At 39.6% G+C, this 22,648-nt stretch overlaps 1 protein-coding gene across 1 annotated transcript in view; it reads left to right on the top strand.

Annotated features, from left to right (window-relative positions):
• Positions 1-22,648, top strand: part of Myo1e (myosin IE) — a 197,068-nt gene that overhangs the window by 99,284 nt on the left and 75,136 nt on the right. Inside the window, exons 5-9 of the mRNA XM_076850871.2 lie at positions 7,477-7,564; positions 11,558-11,647; positions 13,369-13,500; positions 17,494-17,628; positions 18,517-18,649. Coding sequence (XP_076706986.1) covers positions 7,477-7,564; positions 11,558-11,647; positions 13,369-13,500; positions 17,494-17,628; positions 18,517-18,649 — 578 coding nt within the window. The remainder of the gene's footprint in view (positions 1-7,476; positions 7,565-11,557; positions 11,648-13,368; positions 13,501-17,493; positions 17,629-18,516; positions 18,650-22,648) is intronic.

Here is a 22,648-nt window from a genome sequence, read left to right as displayed (position 1 = left end):
CACCCAGTCTCGTTGACCTAAGCAGCACTGACCTTTGAAGACTCGCTGTCCCTCTAGTCTGGCTTTGGGAGGCCCTGTCAACTCCCACCTCTGACTAACTGGGGGCTTCATGAGGAGGTCTCATTGCCTCTGAGACTCAGTTTCTTGATCTGCAAAGAGGGTAATAGTAATACCTAGTTTGCCAGGTTGTCATAAAGATTAAAAATGCTTTAATTAAAGGATACAAAGCAAATACAGCCATCCCTTGATCTCCCCAGGGGATTGGTTCTAGGACCCCTGCAGATATCAAAAGATATGGCAAAGCTATGTTCCCAGCCAGGGCAGCCTAACTCTATTGGTTCACTCTTTCCAGTTTTCTCTGTTCTTTTGAGCCAACAGGCTTTAGGTTAGCTGGTAATAATCTGTTGCCACCTACAGTCATGAGGTACAATGGAAAGATCTCTGAGGTGAGTCACAGAGTGGACTCTATTCTGTACTGTTTAAAGGGGTGAATTCTCTAAGCCTCAGTCACTTGGTCTGAAAAATGGGAACTAATACCTTAAAAGAATGTAAAGAAAGATAATGAAGAAAATGTGCATGAAAAGTATTATTAAACTGTTAAAGAGTGATGTAAAATGTCTGCTAGTAACACTGAGAAGAATTATAGAGGCAGTAAGTGGCTGAGCTGGAACTTAAACTTGGTCTTCAGACTAAACATTGGGTTCTTTCTATTGCATCAGGCTGGGCTCAGATGAGCATTGCCATGGGGCCATTTTCTTGGCAGACTAGATGAGAATTTTGTCTGCCTGACAGCACTAATTAGCTGGGTGTTTGTCTGGGAGTGGGAAAAAATGACAGCTCTTTGTCTTAGTCACACTTTTTTCAATGCGTTAAGGAATAAATCTGCATCATTTGCCCAGCAGTTTCAACATGTCTGTGTGATTCTGAATTTTATACAAAATAGCATGTATTGAGGATTTATATTTGAATGTGATTTCAAGGTCTGATAGAGGACCCCTCTCTCATCAACCCTGTAGTCCCCCAGAGGTGTTTCACCTCCGATTGACTTCAGTCTCAGGTCCGTAGGGCTGCCAGGAACAGAGTCTGTGAGTAGTCATTGGAGAGGGCTGCCCAGAACATTCTTTGATGTGGCTTCTCATTCTAACAGCATTATCTTGTCTTGTGATCACAGTGAGGCAGGCTGTTATTTGTTTGTTCCAACTGTGTGTGAGATAATAAATGTTTCTGGCAGAAGGCTTGCCTAAATGGGCGTGTATCAGTGAAGACTCAGGAGCAGTTAAAAGTTTGATCATACTATGAACTGTGCGATTCACACAGTTACTTAGGAAACATTGGTGGTTTTAATTGACTGTCCAAGCTGTGGGAGAATTTTAAATATTCATGCTCATCTGACGCAGTGTAGCTCAGGCTTCGGGGCAAGATTGCCTAGGTCCTTTCCTAGCTTTGTGTTTTTGCTGTTTTCTGTTGTGTTGACAGAAATACCTGAGACTGAGTACCTGAGTAGATTTTGGCTCCTGGTTCTGGAGGCCTGGAAGTTTAAGAGCATGATGATAGTTTTGGCAGTGGCTTCTGTTGAGGCCCTTGTGCTGCTTCAACTCATGAAAATACATGGAAAGAGTGGGAGGGCAAATAAGAGAGGGAGCACGGGGACCAATCTTGCTTTATAGCAGCTGGCTCTCAGATAACTAATCTATTCCCACTAAGTGAGAACTTAAGGGAGAAAAACATCAATCTATTAATGAGGGCTCCAGCCCCAACCCCACTAGGGCCCACCTCCCAATACTGCCCCATTGAGAATTAGGATTCTACAATGGACCTTGGGGTACATTCAAACCATAGCACACTGCCACTCGCTAGCTAAGTGTCCTTGAGCAAGTTGCTTATGAATGGAAATAATAATAGTACCCACTTTGGAGGGGGCGGAATTTGGACAAGATGATTGATATACGTAAAGCACTGACAACAGCCCTTGGTGCTCATTAAACATTCAATGGATACATGCTACAAATTATTGCATATATTTTAGTGTTCCTTTTAAATATTTCCTGGAATTGATGTTATTTCTCATCTTCCAGATTATTTTTCAATCACAACTATTTTTCTTTTATAACTCTAAAATTTAAAAAAAAAAGACTATCTTAAAAAATCTATTCCTTTTGGGGGGCTGGGGTTGTGGCTCAGCTGCAGAGTGCTTGCCTAGCACGTGTGAGGGGCTGGGTTCGAGCCTCCGTACCACATAAAAATAAATAAATAAAACAAAGGTATTGTGTCCAGCTACAACTAAAAATATATATATTAAAAAAAAAAACTATTCCTTTTTATCTATCCTTGCAGTTATACCTTTTTTCAAAAAGAGTCAAGTTCAGAACTCTCATGTTCTTATATCAAAAAAAAGAGGGTCTGAGAAGGATAGGTCCAGTGGGGCTTTTCTTTGCCTTGTCTGTCTCCTCACCTGTGGCTCCCATGATGCATGTCCATCCTCCTACTTTTTCTGGCACCTTGCTGACCTTTCTATCTTATTCTCTGGGTTTTCTGTTTTCTGCCCTTTGTAGTTGCAGAGTGCTTAGGTGTGAAGGTCCATAAGTTGGCCTCAGCCTGGGTCTGTCCAGCGTTTCTGCACCTGCATTCCACATTTATTTGTTAGTGTTCTATCATGAGAAAGAGCTTTCCTGTGTCCCCTATTTGTTGTTTGATTCATTTTTTTATAGCAATATGGATTTATGGTCTTCTATTTTATTCCAAAGATCATAATCCGGTATTATTATTTCTCTTGATTTGACCAAACTGGTTCTTAGGTGCTTGATATGTTCACATCAGTTGCTGGACATTTCCCTAGTTTGGGGCATAATTTTATATATATATCAGACCCACCTTGTATTTCCCCCACTTTGGCTCTGGCATTGGCCATTTTTCCAAAGAAGCCCTGGTTCCTTTTAATGAAGAGTAATTGAGGCCAAGACCTGGGGCTTCAAGTGCTCGCTGATGCTGATGTGTCCCTGCTTGTAGGACTTTTCTGTCTTTTCCTCTCGTGCCTCCTGTTGGTACTCCTTAAAACCATGCCCACGTCTCCATTATGTGGTGGATAGCCTCAGGCTCCATCAGGCAGTGAGCTCCTCTTGGGCAAGAGCTATGTCTCACTGTGACCACAGCTTACCGTGTGGAGGGGCCTAGAACATGCATAGAAGGTGAACAAGTACACGCAGAATTTTTGCTTTAAGTTCTTGTCCTTTCTAACGTGCAAAAAAAGCAACATTCCAGTTACACTAAGTCAGCTACAAGGAAATAGTAGCTACCAGGATGGAGAACCAGTAGAAGTATTCTGAAACCAGGAATGAAGTGATGGGAGTAGACTGGTGAGTTTCCAGTAGGGGAAGAAGGGTGGGCCGTTTCAACAAGAAAACAAAAATTTTTACTTTTTAAAAAAATATGTATTATTTTAGATGTAAGTGAACATAATACCTTTATTTTATTTTTATGTGGTGGTGAGGATTGAACCCAGTGCCTCATGCGTCTCAGGCAAGCACTGTACCACTGAGGCACAGCCTCAGCCCTATTTTTACTTTTGCCAGAATAAATCAAAACGAATTGGAAACACTATTGGTGTCTACGTGAGGAATAACCTTCTAACTCAGATAAACCATTATAGTCCTTCCATCCAATTATTAATATACTATTATATAGCGTTTTCTCCAAGAACACTTTTTCTTTGAAATTTTAGTGCATGTTTCCATTTCTATAGCTAACATGCACAAACATTACATTATTCTCTACTTGAATTAATATTTCTTGCATTTGGTTTTAAAGTGCTGGGCTGGTTCCCAACAAGGTATATTCCAAACTAGGGTGTTAGTTAAAAATTCCTATTTCTAGAAACTACTCTTAGAGATTAACTTTCAGTAGGTTGGAGAAGGGTCCTGACCATGGGCATTTTTAAAATACTCCAGGATTCTGAAAGGCTGATCAGGTTTAGCCTGACTCAAAGAAATAATCATACTCCCTGAATCCAGCTATTAATCTAGCATGGTACATTTTCCTAATTTCTGGACTTGGTTTTGTTTTGTTTTGTTTTGTCTTCTTTAGAAGTCCACTAAAGCTAATTAAATCAGGAAAGGCTGCAAATTCTTCTAATTGCTGTGAGATGCAAAGTAAATAATTCAGGGTTATTCTGTATAATCTGCCTGATAACTTCACCTTCTTTTCACTTGGGTTTTAGTCCAGGGGAAGAAACAGCATTTGCCCTCTCTTATAGGCCAGCCCTTAAAGGCCAGCATGATTCTTGTTGCATATCCTATAAAATTCAGGTAATTATCTAACATCTCATCATTGTATGATAGTTTGAGCAAATTACCGGCTGTGATTAATGAAACTTAAGTATCTGTAAATTGAAACTAAGAAATAAAAATTCTGCATATCGATGTTCAGCCAGAACTAATTATTTTAAATCTACTGAAAAAGATCACAGTTACTGGGAACGTAGATGTCCTATTTTTTGGACCTGACATACTTATGTTAATTTAAGAGAATAGTTATTTAACTTTCCATTACTCTTTTCTTTTGCCTCTAACAAAAGAGATACATACTTCATGTTTGATCATAGTATTAAAGGCAGTGTCGGGGTGAATAGCTATACTTTTATTTTATAATTTTACTAGGATTTTTCTGGGTTTCTTTCTTTCTCTCTTAAAACTTGTTCTATGAGGGGCTGGGGATATAGCTCAGTGGGTAGAGTGCTGGCCTCACATGCATAAGACCCTGGGTTCATTCCCCAGCCCCATAAAACAAGAAAACAAACAAACACTTGTTGGAGGCAAGAGGATCACAAGTTCAAAGCCAGCCTCAGCAAACTAGTTAGGCCCTTAGCAACTTAGTGTGAGCTTGTCTCAAAATTAAAAAAAAAAAAAAAAAAAAAAAACTGAGGATGTGGCTCAGTGGTTTAGCACCCTGAGTTCACTCCCTAGTACCAAAATAAAGCAAAAAAACAAAGGAAAATGTAAACTAGAAAATGTTTCCTCATAGTGATATGAGGGAAGTTTAATAATAATGTAATAGAATTGATGCATATTGATTATCTTGTGATGTGATCCCTCTTTTTTTTTCTGGAAAAGCTGTTTTAAAAAATCTGAAATACATGGGTGATTGCTTGTCTAAAAAGAGAAAACAATATGAACAGTAGGAGAAATCACATCAAGGGAAAAAAAAAGAATTGTCAACCAGCTTCCTTAACAAGTCAAAAATATCATTTGTTTTCTTTTTCCATTTCAGTTTTTTCCCACATTACTTTTACATAGTTAGAAAGATGTTGTAGATACATAATCTTCTGCTCAGATTGCCACTTAACCTTAGCTACACTGTCTTTTTTGTTGCCTCAAAGTCTTTATAATTATTTTAAATGTCTGTGTAATGTTACACTGGTGGTTGTGCCTTTGTACTCCTGGATTTTCCAATTTTGAATGTTTACCTTGTTATAGCTTAGAAAATGAAGTTTTATTGTTGACAAAATTGAGCTTCAAATAGAGAGAGTGCATGTATTGACTCTGTATCTAGTATATAAATCTTTTGATTATGTTGACCATTTAAAGGAATAATTTCCTCATGGGGAAGGCATGTCCTCTGCAAACAGCATGACACCTCATCCCAGATTCTGGGTTTCTACTTGACATTGTATCTTATGAAATTTCAGTTTGGCTTCCCTGTTCACATGACCAGGAAGCCTGGGAGCTCAGGCCTGACATGAATTGCATAGATGGATTCAATATTTCAGAGGTCACAAGTCCTAAGTGGAACATGGCTCCCTTGCTTCTCACCTAAGCTTTCTTCTTAAACATACCATGTATTAGTTCAAAGAAATCCAACAAAGTTCTGACTTTTGGGAAATGGCTATTTTAATTTTGTTTTGTTTGGCTTTGAGATATCAAATTATTTCAATATTGATTCCAGTTTCCACTTGGGCCTGGGGGATTACCTTGCTTGATTGTGTACCCTAGTCAAAGTTTCCTCTTCTCACAGGTAACTCAGAAGTTGATGACAGTTCATCAGGCTGGGTGTTCATAGGAGAACATTTGTGATGTACCACCAAATTCTTGTCACCAAGCACAAACAGCTATATTGTCTTATGAACTTATAGCAGCCTGTTTTGTTTTTCATATGAAGTCCTCCAACATTTTATATGGTATAATTCTATCATGGCAACACAAAGCCTACCAATAAGAAAATGAGAAATCTGACTTAATCATGTTTTTGAATTATTAATTCAGGGGATTTTGAAGGAAAAAAACGGGGATTTTGAAGAGCAGACTATTAACAAAGGCAGTTAGGCTACCAAACGGAAGGTAGTCTGTTACTCAGGATGTGATTAATATTGCCTCATCATTTAATTTTAGAACTTCTAAAATAAGGAAGCTTGTCCAAGGCACAGTTTGAAATCTCAGAGTGCCTACTTTGTCTTTTTTCTTTTTAATTACAAAAGTAACATATTGTTACAAAAAGTTTGGAGAATAATAAACTGAAAAAGTCTCCCATGGTCTCCTGGCTAGGACCCAAATTTCTGCTAATATTTTGTAATACTTCTAGTCTTGTTTTCATAAATATATTTTTATTTTTATTTTTATTCATTTATTTTGTGGTGTTGGGGATTAAATTCAGGGCTTCACCCATACTAGGCAAGCATTTTACACTCCCAGCCCTTTAATTTTTTTAAAAAATTATCTATCTATTTTACTGGGAATTGAACCCAGGGACACTTTACCACTGAGCTATATTCCCAGCCCTTTTTAATTTTATTTGTTTGTTTTTGTGGTGCTGGGGATTAAACCCAGGGCCTTGTGCATGGCAGGGAAGCACTCTACCAACTGAGCTATATCCCCAGTCAGGGTCTCACTGAATTGCTTAGGGCTTTGCTAAGATGATGAGATTGACCTTAAACTTGAGATTTCCTGCCTCAGCCTCCTGAGTTGCTGGAATTCAAGGCTTGAACTACTGTATTATCTAAACATATTTTTGTAATGATGTTTTGTATATAGTTTGAATCTAACAGTACTTCCTATCCCTTCCCCCCATGTTTACATGTTTTTTTATTAATTAGTTTGCTAATTATTAATTTACTACTTAAAGGTGCTACATTATGACCTAGTGGATCAGAAAGCTTAATGGATGGCCATTATAATTTCTACAGAATTCTATCCTTCTCACGTTCCCTAATTTTCTTAATCATGCTCCCTATTATTGAGTAGTTAGAATGCTTAAGTGTCTATCCTGTGCAGAATGGTAATTGGCAAGACTCTCATTAGCGTCATGTTCATGTTGCTCACATAGCCATGAGGGTGACCTCATCCTGCCATGGTTTGCCTTTCAGGACCCATAATGTGCATATTTTTGCTGAATTTCTTGTCACTTGTTTTCTTTTTATTTGTTGGGGTGGGTGAAGGAGCTGGTCATGATCTACTTCACCGGTGGACATTTTTGTCTTTCTTTCCTCAGTGGTGAGAGTGGTGCTGGAAAAACAGTGGCTGCCAAATACATCATGAGTTATATCTCCAGAGTGTCTGGAGGAGGCCCCAAAGTCCAGGTGAGTTGGTAATGACCCATTTTGAGACCTTGTGTTATTTGGAAATGTGAAAGATCCCATGTGCTATTTTTAAAAGAATTTTTCTTACATGGAAAAGGTTCTATAACCAAGAAACAGGAAGTCTGTAAAGAAATATCATTTTGAGATAGACATGCCAGCTTCTGCAAATCAATAAAAACAGTCCAAAAGGAAAATAAACAAACCATATCTCATAGAAAATGAAGTATAAATTACTAATCAAACATGAAGATATGCTCATATTGCATGATAATAAGAAACAAAACTACAAAAAAAAAAACAACCTGTATTTTTACCTACTAGATTGACAGAATTCTTGTAGTGTTTTAAACTCTCTTGGCAAGAACATGAGAACATAGTCATTCTCATGTGTTGCTCTGGCAGGAGCATGAACTAGTACAGTATACTTTATTTCATGAGGGGGATTTCAGAAAAATCTATCAAATTTATACACATGCTGCCTATGACTCAGTAGTTCTGTTAAGATGATTTCTTCTTTTTTTGAGACATGGCTTAGCTAAGTTGCCAAGGCTGACCTCAAACCTACAATCCTTCCACCTCAGCCTCCAAAGTAACAGGGATTACAGGCATTAGCCACTGTGCATGTCTTGATTTATCCTTCAGCTATGCTGAAAGGTATGCAAAATGATACATATATAAAATTATATGTGGCATTTTCTGGTAATGCAGAAAACTGGAAACAAATGCTCATCTATAAGCAACTAGTGAAATAATTTGTGGTTTGTCATATATTAGGTTTTTATACAGCCATAAAAATGAGACTTCATGTTCTTCTATGAAATGATCTCCAAGATATATTCATTAATTGCAAAAAGCAAGGTTCCAGACCCTCTATATAATATGAGGAAAAACGAGTATGCATCAATATTTATTTGGATATGCATTACATCTCCCTGGAAGGATACTCCAAAAATAGGTTTAGGGAAGGGACTGGGAGACTGGGAGAGGCTGTACTCTTCCTGTATACCCTTCACATACTTATATTGGACTCTAAATAAATTGCCAGTTCAAGAAATCTATAAATTTTAAAAGAAAGGGAAAAGAGAAAAGAAGAAGGAATGATTAGCAAAGATAACATCAGAAAATTCACAACAGATGAGAAGATAAGGAGAATTCCCTGGCAGAGAAGCAACAGAGTCAGGAAGACAGAGTGATGACGGGATAGATCAGCTTCATCTATTCTCTGTCACTCATTGTGGTAGCAGAATCAACAATGACAGAAGCTAGTAGAGCTGGCTCCTCAAGGAGCAGGAGGTGATGGTGATCAGGGGCTAAGGTCTAGAGGGGACTGTCCCAAAGTATATTGCTCTTCACTGCACACAGTACTGGTGAGCTTTTCAAAATTATAATTCTTGTTCCAAAGTAGAATTAATTCTAAAGATTAATTTTTAAAAATCAGAATCATTTAATAAGGAATGTTATTGTCATGGTGAACTGTAGACTTAAAAAAAAAGATAAATTAAATTTTTTTTATTAATTAGTTTGCTGATTATTAATTTACTACTTAAATGACCTAGTAGACCAGAAAGCTTAAGGACTTTAAGGTCCATATTTTCTTATGTAAACTGAAAGGGTCTCAGTAGGGCCTCTTTCTCTGAAGAAAAAGGAAACTCTAGAGCAGTTAGCTCTGTCCAGTAGGAGGTGAATGCAAGTAATGCCTATAATTCTAAGTTTACTAAGTAGCCATATTTACAAAAAGTAAAATGAAACCGATGAAATTAATTTTTAAATGTTTTATTTAAACCAACTGTGTTCAGCTTTTCATCACTGTAACAAAATACTGGAGAAAAAACAACTTTAGGAGAAAGATTTATTTTGATTCACAGTTTCAGAGGCTCAGTCCTCAGTCAGCTGGCTCCATTGCTCTGGGCCTGAGGTTAAGGCAGGGCATCATGGTAGAAGGGCATAACAGAGGAAAGCTGCTCACCTCATGGAAGCCAGAAAGCAGAGAGAGTGGGGGGGGGGGGTGAAGGGGAGGGAGAGAGAGAGAGAGAGAGAGAGAGAGAGAAAGGCCTAGGGACAAGATAATAGTTCCCAAGTGTATGCTACCAAGGAGGACCCAATCTCTTCAACTAGGTCCCACCTCCTGCAATTTCTTCACCTCCCAGTAATCCATTCAGATCATTAATTCATCAATGATCCTCATGATTTAAACATTTTCAAAAAGCCCACCTCTAACACCACTGTATTTGGAATCAAGCCTTCAACCCGTAAGTCTGGTGTGGTTCAGTCCACTTGCTTTTCTCTATTCACATGACTCTGTCCTTAGAGGGCCAACGTGGAGACCGAAATCAGAATGCTATTTTGTAAGTGGGCTTCTCTTTAATTTATTCTTTCTCTTTTCCTTGATAACTTCATCACATGCTTCCAATTCTGTTGGACATCACTGATAGTTCATAAGTTCATACATGCAAAACCATACTTACTTTAAAAGTCTCCGATTAGACCTGGAGGCTTGAGCTCTTGCCTTAATCCCCAACACCACAAAAACAAACAAAAACAAACAATTGTAACAGCAGCAGCAGAAGCAGCAGCAACAAAAACAACAGTTTCTAATCAAAGAAGGGAAGAGATAGAACCTTCCACTCATTCCTTTCCTAAGAGGAGCTGAGAGCTTTGAGTGGTGTAGGCACATCTAGCCAGCAAACAGAAGACAGAAGATCCATAAACTCAAAATTTATTTTACAAAGAAAAGCAAATGTTATAATAATTCACGAGTTTTTAAGGACTAGACAGATTGGAAATATTTTTCTGAGTTTGACCCCATGGAGGGACCACCCAGAATTTGCCCTTGGTGCCATTGCTATCAATGATTCTAAAGTTGGACAGAACCAGTCCTCATTTCTTGAGATACCTAATCTTCTGAATATTCATATGGGTGCCGAGGGAGCACTTTGGCTGTTATATGGTCGATTAGTCCTGAGTGCCTTATTTAGTCCTGTTTGCCACAGCCCATGACCTAGTGGTCGGATTGCAGACGGTTAATGTTGATTTTTCTCTTCCTGTTTTCCTATGAGGACAGTGATACAGAGCTCTTGGCTTAGAATTAGTCAGTAGCTAAAGAGCATAAGCCAGAAGACTTGTTATTTCTGGAACATGTTTAACCATAGCATGTGAATAATTAGAAGTACAAGGAATGACTCATTGTTGAAAGACCTCTCCAGCATCAAATCCTATCTATTGAACTGTCTTATGTCCGTGGTGTGTTTTGCACACTTTTAAGTCTGGCATAGAACTTGGGTGTTTTGAAAACCAAATTCTCCCCCTCTAGGAGACTAGGACTTATTTCACAAAATCCAGCATTGGCCCAAGTGTGGATCCATGCTGGCAAAACCAGCAGCACCAGGGAGCTGGTTAGAAATGCAGGTTCTTGGATCATGCCCCAGACCTGCTAAATCCACATCTGCATTTTAACAAAATCCATAGATGATTCATGCACATTAAAGTTTGAGGAGCACCAGATTATATTTCTAAAACTTTGAGGAGGAGATACTAATTAATTTTCCCTTAAGGTAACTCTTTCTTGTAGTTGAGCAAGGGAGGAGCTGGGAAGAGCCATGGTCAGAAAAACTAATCACAACAGCAAAGAGATGCCCCTTGTTGCTTCACTTTCCTACTTGCTGTGACTCCTGGCACACTCAGAAGTACAGAGTGAAGCTGTAGCCACACTGGGTAGAGGTCCAGATCAGGAACATTTGTGGATTCTGCTTTATTAGTGGCAACCTGGCTCCTAGGGATCCTGCATCAAGCCAAGGGAGTTGGGAGACCCAGTCGCACATACAGGGTCAGATCTGTTGCCATGAAAGAATAGATTCTCGAGAAATTCCCAGGGACACATGACTTGGGGCTTCTCTCCTTACAACATTCAGAAACTAGGACATTAGGGAAAGTGCAGCCTCACCTGTGTGGCAGATGTCTGCACCTCCTTAACCTGTGGTCTGTTTGCTGTGACAGCATGTGAAGGACATCATCCTGCAGTCCAATCCGCTACTGGAGGCCTTTGGGAATGCCAAGACCGTCCGCAACAACAACTCCAGCAGATTTGTAAGTCTCATTCCTGTTTCAGAGAAATTTGCCTAATTGATGATGTTGATGCTCTTACCTTAAGTCCTAGGTCCCAAAGGAAATAAGAGCATTTCACATATCATCAGAAAGCCACCTTGTCAATTTCTCCTTTATTTTCTAAAGCAGCATGTTATCAAGCTCTAATTTAATCTTTGACTAAAGTTATTTTTGAGCTTCAAGGATGCAAACTAGATAATTTCAAAAGCAGTTGCCTTACTAAAGAAATAAAAATTGATGAAAGTGGTGGATTTGGTTCCTGAGGAGTTTTGCTTGTTCCCTAGAGAAATGAATGGAATCAATAGGTATCTCAGAAATCACTGCCCACCAGCAATGATTTTGCTCCTCAGAGCTTGGTCTGTGAAAGGAGCAGATCCTTGGACTGTCTGGGTGCATGGAGAGAAGCTTCCTCCCCTGTCAGAGTGAGCTGACTGCATACCCAGCCTCTCTGGCTTTATGCATTCACTTTATGGGTTCAGAAGTGACTGGACCTAGCTTCACAGAGTGCCTCCCCACTGGTTTATGTACCCAAGGTTACAAAAATGTCAACCCATGCATTGTTCTGAATGCCCATTTCCACATTTTTCTGTCTGAGTGTCTCCTGAGGTGGTAGATTAGAGAACAGGAATAAAATCCCCTTGACAGAAAGCCACATTTACAAAGAAACAAATGCTTACCCGATAGCCCTGATTTATATAGATTTTGCATCTTATTTCACCATAGATTATGTCTGGCACTAAAGCACGTGAGGAACCATCTGTGAGGCTGATACTGGGCCATTTTTAAATAAATAGTGGGAAATTCAGAGAAAAACAATTTCTTTTTTACTCTTTATTTTGGAAGGAAGTTTCTGTTTCCAAGAGAAGCTTCACCATGTTCTCATGCAATCATTGTCAAGTTCCCTGGTGGGTTATGTCAATCAGGCTCACCTTCACTTTCCTTGTTCCCCAGGATTATTCAGAATATTTGCTCCTTTGTTTATCTCTCATATCTTTTGGCTCAGTGCCTGGGTTGTTTTATCCTGAAGTTTCTAGGTGATAAAATAAGAAAGAAAATGTGAACAGTTTTCTACTTGACCTTTTTTCCCCTAGTTGTCATTCTTAACCTGCCTCATAAAAGTGGTTGAATCAATGAGATTCAACCCTCTAGCTACCCTTCATCCATTCTTTTGCCTTCCTTAGAGAGCAGGACAAAATAAAACAAAAACTCATCATTTACTATTTATCTGATTACAAAATTTCATATAATCCCGCTGGAAGGATGGGAAAAGTATAGATGGGCTGTACACAGTCTTTCCCCCTCACCTCCTGCCAGAGGGGAAATTCACTTCCTTTGAAACACGTTGGCAGAGTTCACTGTTGTTAGATTAAGTGTACCAAGGGATTTTCTGGCCCATTCTTTATATCTATTGGTTGAGCAGGCAAGTAACTACTGGAGGAAAATGGGCAGGGAATATAGCATATCCTTATTTAGTCTTGTTGGAAGGATTGATTCTCTCTGAATGCAGAATTGTGTGATTGGACAGAAGCTCAGGTTATTGTTTGATATGAAAACTTGAGGAAGTCTAAGCCAGAATTAGGAATAATTCAGAACATGTCTCTCATTTATGAATTTCCTTGAATTATATACTGTATTCAAAACCTATTTGCAGCATTATGTTTTTGTTTACCAACCATTAAAGGAAATCCCTAACTTTCTTGCAGGGAAAATACTTTGAAATCCAGTTCAGTCCAGGTGGGGAACCAGATGGTGGAAAGATCTCCAACTTCCTTCTGGAAAAATCTAGGGTGGTGATGAGGAACCCTGGAGAGCGGAGTTTTCACATATTTTACCAGGTATCCCTTTATATCTTTTCTTTCCCATTTCTTATTCTTCCATATATATATACACACACACACACACACACACACACACACACACACACACATATATATATATATATATATATATATATTTTTTTTTTTTTTTAATTTTTCCTCTCAGTTCTCAAGTGTAGACAGTTTAACAAGCTGAAGAGACTTCATTACTACCATATGCAGGATTGTAAAAATGTCCCTGCCATCAAGGGAAATAAGTTCTAATTGGAGTGACAAGGCAAATTCCCTGAAAGTTAAATAATCAAAAAATGTTGACATAACTTCAAAACAGAAGTAGGAGTGTTTGATTCTTTGCCAAATGGGAGTTCATGTGGGGAGATTTGGCCAGGATGGTAAAGGGAGATGTTAATGTGGGGAAAGCCCTGGGTAGAGAGTGGAGAGGGCAGCTCTCAGGGAAGTTGGGTGACTGAACCAAAAGCCAGGGAGGTAAAAGCCAGTTCATGAGCCATGCCTCAGCCAGCTCGCAAGGCAGACTTTTCAGCAGATGGACTGTTGGAGGGGAAAACTGATCTTTAATGCCAACTCAGAAGTTTCCTTTCAGACCGTTAGAAGCCAGGGACAGTTTGGGGTCAGAGCAGTGTACAGGATGCTTTTAAAATCATATTCCAGTCTTCAGCAACCATCTGATTCAGCTATATTAAAATGTTTTTAAGTATTTAAAAATATAATGATGTCCTATCGATTATTAATGTTTGGGTTTACTTATTAATATTTTTATTTTAGGGATCCATATTAGTTTTCTTGAAGAAAGGCCTGGTAACTGTTTTGTTTTGGGTTTGAAGATCCCTGGATTAGAAGGAAATTAATCCTTGAGAGTAACTAACAATCTCTTCAATGCACAGATGGTTTTTTTGAGGGGTTTTTTTTTTTTTTTTTTTTTTTTGGTACCAGGGATTGAACTCAGGGGCACTCAACCACTGAGCCATATTCCCAGCCTTTTTTGTATTTTATTTAGAGACAGGGTTTCACTGAGCTGGTTAGTGCCTCGTGGTTGCTGAGGCTGGCTTTGAATTTGCAATCCTCCTGCCTCAGCCCTCTGAGCTGCTGGGATTACTAGCGTGTGCTACCATGCCTGGCCACAAGATGTTTTTAATGATGGTAGATCATTCTTTTAGTTGGTGTTTGTTGGTTGAAAAAGTACATAAATGACCAAGAGCCTCTCTGAGTTTATGCGTGTAACTATATTAATCAAAGCAATGTTTATGAATTGAATGAAAATGGTTGTGCATATCACTCACAGCAATATGTTATTTATCAAGCACTAGAAAGAAGTGTTTAATGGATGTCAGGATCCCTTTCAATGCATGCAGGCCCCAACCACTTCTAGGAGTGGCAGCTATCAGGGAAGTTGGGTACCAAAATAGAGGCTGGGAACAGAGAGCTTGGGGGTTCCAGAGTTTGACAAACAGTAACCCTCAAAAATGTGAAATAGATGAAACTCTATGGGAGTAAGTGTGGAGAGAAAAATAATGCCCATGCAGGACTCAAGGATGCCTAGGTCCTCCACAGATGAGAGGCATGAAGGTAGTGAGAGGAAAACAAGGAAGCCCAGGATCCAGATGTGTCCCCAAAGCCAAGGGAAGTCTCAGGGGGATGGGCCACCCCAGTTCTAATGCTCTGTTCTCTGGAGGGGAATGAGGCTGGCCAGGGATCTGAGGACTAAGAATTGGCTTAGCTACTGGAAAGTGGGCAGGAGAGGAATTTTGCCATAGTGGTAAGGAAAGATGGTGAAATGTAGCTACAAGGTTTTCAGTATGCACCCTGTAGTGAGAAGAGTGGAGAAGCCAGCTCCACTTTAAAAATTCAGAAATAATTAAATCAGAGAGGAAGTAGATTATGCAGCCTGAGGAAGTTCAGAGTCAAAGAAAAGCTTTTAACAAAGGTAAAGAGCCCCATGTTTGTAGATAGGAGAGTTGGAGAAAGGGAAGTTGGAAGATACTAGTGAGAAAGACTATGTGATATGAAGGGAGAAGTTTGAAAGAGTTGAGGAACGTTCTTTGTTGCAGGTGGGGGTGGAACATGGAGCTCCATGTTTTTCAGTATGCACCCTGTAGGGAGAAGGATGGAGGAACCAGTTCCACTTTAAAAATTCAGATGAGGCAGGATACCAAATAGGAAACAGGAAGCAGGTTTATTTGGCTGCAGACAGGTTCAGAGGTTATAGCTTTTGCTGTAATCAAGTAACCCCCAAACCCCGAGTTCAGGCAGTTTCAGAACTTTATACCCATCATGTAAAGGGAGGGGCTCAGAAGTTCACAGTCTGCAGAAGTTCACCCCAAAACAGCTTTTTCTTCCACTGCTCTGGGCAGGTTAACCCTTCAAGGACAGGGCCTGAGGAGGGGGGAGCTTCTTCTCCCCTTTCTTCCCTCCCCCTGCCAGCTGTTACCTTGGAGCCCCATTAGTAACATCTTCTCTTATCTTTGAAATGTAAACTTGTCTGTGAAGCTCAGCTCAAGGCCAGAGGCCTTGTTAAAGGACCTGACTTTCTTATCACACTCTGCATTTGCAAACACACTTCTACCAAGTATTATATATGTTGTTATTTATATTAGATAGTCCATAAATATTTGTGAAAAACTAGCACCTGAAGTGCTGATCTCTTTCTGGCTGGTGAAGTAAGATAGAGCAACAGGAAATAGGAAGTTTAACTACATTGAACTCTCTTGCAGAAATTCTTTTGCTGATAGTCTACAATCAATTATAGTGAAGATTTCTGGAGAAGCTTGATTAAGATTTTCTGTAGAGGGGGGTGTCACTATAGGGGGAGTAGGGAAAGAAAGGAGTGTCACCAAACATTTTCAGTAGACAGGGAGAAAAAAACACAACAAAGGGAACCTGATGTCACAGGTTGTCCTGGAATTTTTCAATAATGCCCCTGAGGCCACCTGTTTGCCACAAGGGAGCTAAGACCACATGAGGAATTTGATAGAGATGGAGAAGCTACCTAGGAGCTCTCTGTTTTTCTGAATATTGCTTACATTGCATTGAGGCCCTGGGTTGGACCCCCAGCATGGGTCAGGGGGCAAACTTTCCATCATCTCAATATTGTTTGTTGGGTTCATGCCATAGTGTGCTGGAGATGGCTTGCACGGGATGTATGCATTTCTTCCCACCTCTTTTGTGACATTTCTTTGATAGGTGTGCTCCCACTGGGACTAATTTCAACCACGAATATCGGGCAAACACTGCATGTAAATGTTTTTTTCCTCCCAGGAGTTGATTGTTAAACCTTTTCCAACACCATTGGTTGGAGCTCAGAGTTAAGGCAGACGTCAGTGCTGGAATAAGAAGTCAAAGGACAGTCAGTGATCAGAACACCATAGAACGGGAGCTCCATGTTTTTCAGTATGCACCCTGTAGGGAGAAGGATGGAGGAACCAGTTCCACTTTAAAAATTCAGAAGCAACTCAGGCAGGAATTTAGTGGTTGCAATCTGTTTTGCTTTCTACTCTTTCAAAGGATCACAACTGTAGCAGTACAATTTTTTTTTCACTGGACAAGATCCTCAGCTGTTACAGGTTTTATTAGAATTAAGAATTAAAATTTGCCACAAGCCTGCAGTGGTGCATGCCTGTATAATCCCAGCGACTTGGAGGCTGAGGCAGGAGGATCAAAAGTTTAAGATCAGCCTCAGCAACTTATACCCTAAGGAACTTAGCAAGATCCTATCTCAAAAAATAAAAAAGTTCTGGGGATGTGACTCAGTGGTAAAGCACCTTGGGTTAAATCCCAGTACCAAAAAGAATTTGCAGAGATGGTTTGGAACTACAAGTAAATAACTTATTCACAAGTCCCTTCATATTTTGGACAGTGGAACAACCCATATATTGAGAAAGCAGGGCAGAAAGTCCTTTCTGCCTGGGCTCAGTGATGGTGGCAGCAGGAACTGTGGGGTCACTGTGGGTGCCTTGTGGGCCACATCATAGTACATGTCATGTTCTGTCACTGCAGCTCATTGAGGGGGCCTCTGCGGAGCAGAAGCATAGCCTTGGTATCACTAGCATGGATTATTATTACTACCTGAGCCTTTCTGGGTCATACAAGGTTGATGACATCGATGACAAGCGGGAGTTCCAAGAAACTCTGGTAAGTACCAGCACAGGGCCAGGCAAAATCTCCTCTCCAGCTGGGCATCACCTGTGGCATAAAGGGCAGTAAAGGTCACCAAAGCAGAGAGCAGGTGACCTGCTACTTTGTGCCACTGTAAGCATGCCTTCAACATCTTTAAATGGTCATGTACCCAATGGCCTGAGGACAACTTAATCATTTGAAATGGGTGAAAAAGTGAGTTCATCCTTGTCCCTCTGTAGGAGCTCTGATAATCAGGCAAAACTTATTGTGGGCAATTCACTTACATGCACACTTTTTTTTGCTAATGGCCTTCACAGTTGGTGTGAAGACCTGCACACTGGTCTTAGAGTAGAGCTCTCTCAGAGTATGGATAGCCAACATGTACAGTACATCTATCTTTCATAGAATTTGATGGAAATCAGAAACTAGGCTTTTTTAATGGTGCTTTGATTTCCTGGAGATTTTCAATTAAAATTCCTTTCCAAGTATAATCTGTTCTCATTCCTCCCCGAAGGGAATGATCTCTTGACTCTAGTGAGAGTGGCTGGCAAGGGGGGCAGCAGTGCCCTTGGAGGGGTGAGTTGGCAACCCCAGGAAGAGGCTGGCCCTGGGGACTTGTGCCCAGCTGCCATTACCCTGAGTGTCTTTCCTCTGGAGCCCTCCTTCCCTTATTCCTGGAGTATGGAATGCTGTGTTTAAAGATAGAACTGCCCTTCCAACAGGACTTCTGAGAAGAATGTGTGCAAGAACACCTGTCAGTGATCATGTTGTTTGGGGACTTTCCACTGCCATCACAAGCTAACCATGTCTACTGTAACTCTTCAAGTCAGTTCGTGCTTCTTGATTATATGCTTATGAAGTTGGTGACCAGCTTGTCTGGATAATCTCTCTTTTCTCTTTCAGCACGCCATGAATGTGATTGGGATCTTCGCAGAAGAGCAAACGCTGGTGTTGCAGATAGTGGCAGGGGTTCTCCACCTGGGAAACATCAGCTTCAAAGAAGTGGGCAATTATGCTGCGGTAGAGAGTGAGGAGTGTACGTAGCTCTGGCTGGGGTTGTTGAATGAGGGGAATGGTGGTTAGCTCTGATCAGAAGTAACCCACCACTCTGCTTGGCTTAGATCCTTAGATCTAAGGATGGTAAATCTCAAGCGTATATCAGATAGAGATGAGAAGTCTTACACGTCCTGCTGTGGCAGACCAAAATGACCTTAGGAAAGACTAGACATCTCCTATGCTCTTGCCTCTCTTGTCACTATTAGCTTCTCCATGTCCCACATTGTAGGTCATTAATGAAATCGTTCCAATTTATCACTAACTTTGAAGAAATTTGGAAGAATTTCACATCTAGTTGCAAAGATTAATCGATGCATTTAATGAAGATTAATGGTTTAATAATGCCAAAGACTAGTCTCTTAATGAAAACCTTTTTGGTAACTGGGCTTTACAATCTTCATTCACCTAAAATTCATGAAGAACCAGTGATTGAATTTATGTAAATATGAAAAAGCTCAGTTTGTCCCATGGGTTGGATTAGATTCGATTTCTGTTGCACAGAAAGAATATGGACTTTGACTATTGTGTTCACATTCTGATGATCATGTTTAATGATCACATGTGTCATAGTCACATCCTCAAGCCCTGAATGGCCATTTTTACTCTCTGAGAAGAATTCAGGCCCCTTCTTGCAGAGAGACATTATTGATTTCATGTGCCCACAGTCCACCACAAATACCATGCACGTAACTTCTGCCTCTTAGGCATCGACAGCTTTCCAGGCTGTTCTCAGAACCCACACATCTTTTAACCACCCAGGAAGGCATTTCTTCCTTTCTCAGCATTCTTCAAGGATGATAAATTTAGCTGCTTGGTAATAAATAGTATCCCACTCATTGCTGACAATGCAGCGGGGATATTTCCATTCCAAATAAGGTTCTTTTTTATATTTTTGTTTTCTTTTCTCATAAAAGAGGGAAGTTTTACTAACTTCTGATGTCTATCTGATAAGGATAAATTATGTCTACCAGGGAAGGGGATGGAAAACGATAAATATACAGGGTGGCCATAAAACCTAGGAACATGACCTAGCAATCATGATAATAATAATTGTGTTCCTGTACTTCATGGACTTTATCCTTGACATTTAACAAATGCACTTATGTGTCCAGGAGGATCATTAACACTTAGTCTTGTAACAGTGGCAGCTTTATTTTGGTGGAAGTGTCTGTGGAGATAGACTAGTTTTCTCTTGCTCCTTGGATGGTAAAATCCTTTATGCTACTTTATGCTTGAGAATAAAGTCATGATGCTGAACCAGCAAGCATGCCATTGAATAGCTGAGCCAAGAAGGGTTTCATTGCTCACTGAGGTCTGGAGTGAGTAGCCTCCTCTGCCAAATAGGTAAGGCCTGGGGTTGGCAACTGTTTTGAATTTAAGGTGGACAAGCAATGGACATCAGAATGAGCTTGAAGCCAAGTAGGTCTAACAAAGAAATATGCACCTCTCCCAGTAATGTTCTTCTATCATTGCTGGTTTTTGTTCATTTGGTCATACATTAACACCGTTTAGTGGATATGGAAAAAGTCCTCCCATGCACCCCTCTGCAGTTAACTTGTCTCCCTCCCCAGCAGTAACTGGAGTTAGGTGTTTAGAGCAGCCACTCACATCCATTCTTTTCCCTGCTTTTGTGTGATAATGGGCACTTATTACACAATATTCTGCAGTTGCTTTTCATATAGCATTTTATTATATCTTAGTGATTATTATGTATCCATTCATAAGGGGTTTTATCCTTGTACAGCTGCAGATCGTTCCTTTGCTTGGTTACATTTTGACTTCGTTACCTCATCATCTGTTGCTATGCATTAGATAGTTTCTGATATTCTGAATGAACACTACTGAAACGAATAACCTTGATCCATGTTATCTTTCTCCTGTTATCCATGCAACACATCTATAGAGGGAAAGTCTATCCATGCTTTTGTAATTAAAGAAAGCATTTTTCTCTAGCTTTTGTATTATAGGAAAAAAATTGGTTATGAATCCCATCACAATGGGCCTACTAAAGCAAAATAGGCATGTATTTGACCTTAGACCAAAAGAGATATAGAATTTTCTTAGTCAAATCTTTTGTGTTGCTGAGAAACCAATCAAACCTCAACTTAGGTACTTATATGCCTGCCAACATCAATGCAGTGAGTGATATACTTTGGGGAAAATAGTTTTTCTTAAGAGGTATTAAATACTAAATTAACCTAAGAAGTTTGTAGACAGAAAAAAAATACTACTTTAATAAAATGAGGAGTAAATGTACAAGTGACAAGGCCCCTTATTTTTACCCTATGATTAATGGATGAGAAAACACAGAGCCTCAACACCAAAGACAAAGGAACCATATTTACCTTACTATTTTAAAAAAATTATAAAAGAAAGGAATTTTGTTTTGCTATGTTTTTTACTTTTCTCTCTTCCCTATACTTCAAATTTAAATGGAAAAAATGAAATCCAACTTTGCTTTACACCGTAATGCAATAACAGAAGTCTATTTCTGTTAGTTAAATGTGCTGAAACATTACCTTTTAGCGGGTTCTTCTTATTTTACATGACTCTGAATAACTACACTAAAGTTGCAACATTTTAGTTAATTGTTGCTTCACCCCTCTTCATCTTCCCTAAGCCTCCAAGCTTCCTTGCTGACACTCTCAGAAGCAGCCACTCTCACCCACCCTCATGGAATTCATAACTTGGTGGAAGTCAATATAAGTGGCCCTATAATTTTAGCACCAGGGCAGCCACTGAAAAAAATATGAGGCTATAAAAGCTTGTTCTTGAAGAACATGGCATGGATTTTTTCCAAACCAAGTATATATTTCCTCCCTAGTCTTCATAGCTGTTTCCCTAAGCTTGTGGCTCTGGTTCTTGGCCAAATTCCATGCCTTGTTTTTCAAGTGCCTGCGGTCTTTTGGCCATGCCTGCTCTATGGAAGAATTACAAGAAGTGGAAGGGTAGCACCTGTCTGTCAGTCACTCTGTCTGGTCTCAAGTACTCTTGTGTTAGCCCTATTTTTGTTTTTTAGCTGAGGTCATGACAATAATAACCAGATATTTTAACTGTGCCTTGGTTTTGGTATGGCTGCGAGTTTTGGAGAAGCCCATGCTTATAAAATAGACAAACAATGTAGTTTGCATCAACAGTGAAAGGGGTCCTGGTGGATAGACTATCAACTATTGAGGATGATGTCCATTACATTTGGTAAAATGGGCCCTCCCCAGTGCTGGTGGTATTACCAGTGTGACAATGAAGACCTCTTGTACATTGGGTACTAAGGTAAATATCTCTTTAATTTTCACAAGAACCCTATCTGTGTCAATCTGATGTGTGGACATCATCTCTCCTTACTCTGTGCAAAGGATGTTTTAGTTCAATGGAAGATACACCCAGACCTCCAGAAGGGTTAGCATTAAAACTAAACTAAAGGAAAGGGCCATCAGCAAATCAGCGCATTTGGTTTTCTTCATGTGTCCTTTAGAAAAGGAAGCCCTTCTACCAGTCAAAGCATATACATGATACTCATGTACATGATAAATACTCATATACATAATAAATACCTTGTTCTGGGATTACACATTTTCAGTTGCATTCACTGACTTAATCTCTTTGGAAGGTGTGTGCTGAGAAATGTCAACCCATTACATTTTAACACCATCTGTGCACTTCAAACTGATTATCCTTTACCAGGAGGCTTGTGATTTTTGAGCATTATTATAAGGTCTTTAACACAGTCCTTTATCAGAGAATTTTGGTAAAGCTTTATGCAGAAAAAGAAGACATATCCAAGTTCAAAATTTGTACTTTCATCTATGAATACCTTTCATTTATAATGGAAAAATCTAGCACTTTTTATGTCCAAGAAAGGTGCCATTTATTCATATTAGAGCATTTGACAAAAATCAAGAAAATCCCTTCTATATAACTAGTCTTCTTCTTGGTAATTTTCATGGCCCCAAATAAGTTGCTAAGCCATGAGAGTCTGTTT

Source organism: Callospermophilus lateralis, chromosome 3, assembly GCF_048772815.1.
Source record: "Callospermophilus lateralis isolate mCalLat2 chromosome 3, mCalLat2.hap1, whole genome shotgun sequence".
NCBI lineage: Eukaryota > Metazoa > Chordata > Mammalia > Rodentia > Sciuridae > Callospermophilus > Callospermophilus lateralis.
Note: the sequence above shows the minus strand (reverse complement) of the source record. Positions and strands in the feature narration are given on the sequence as shown.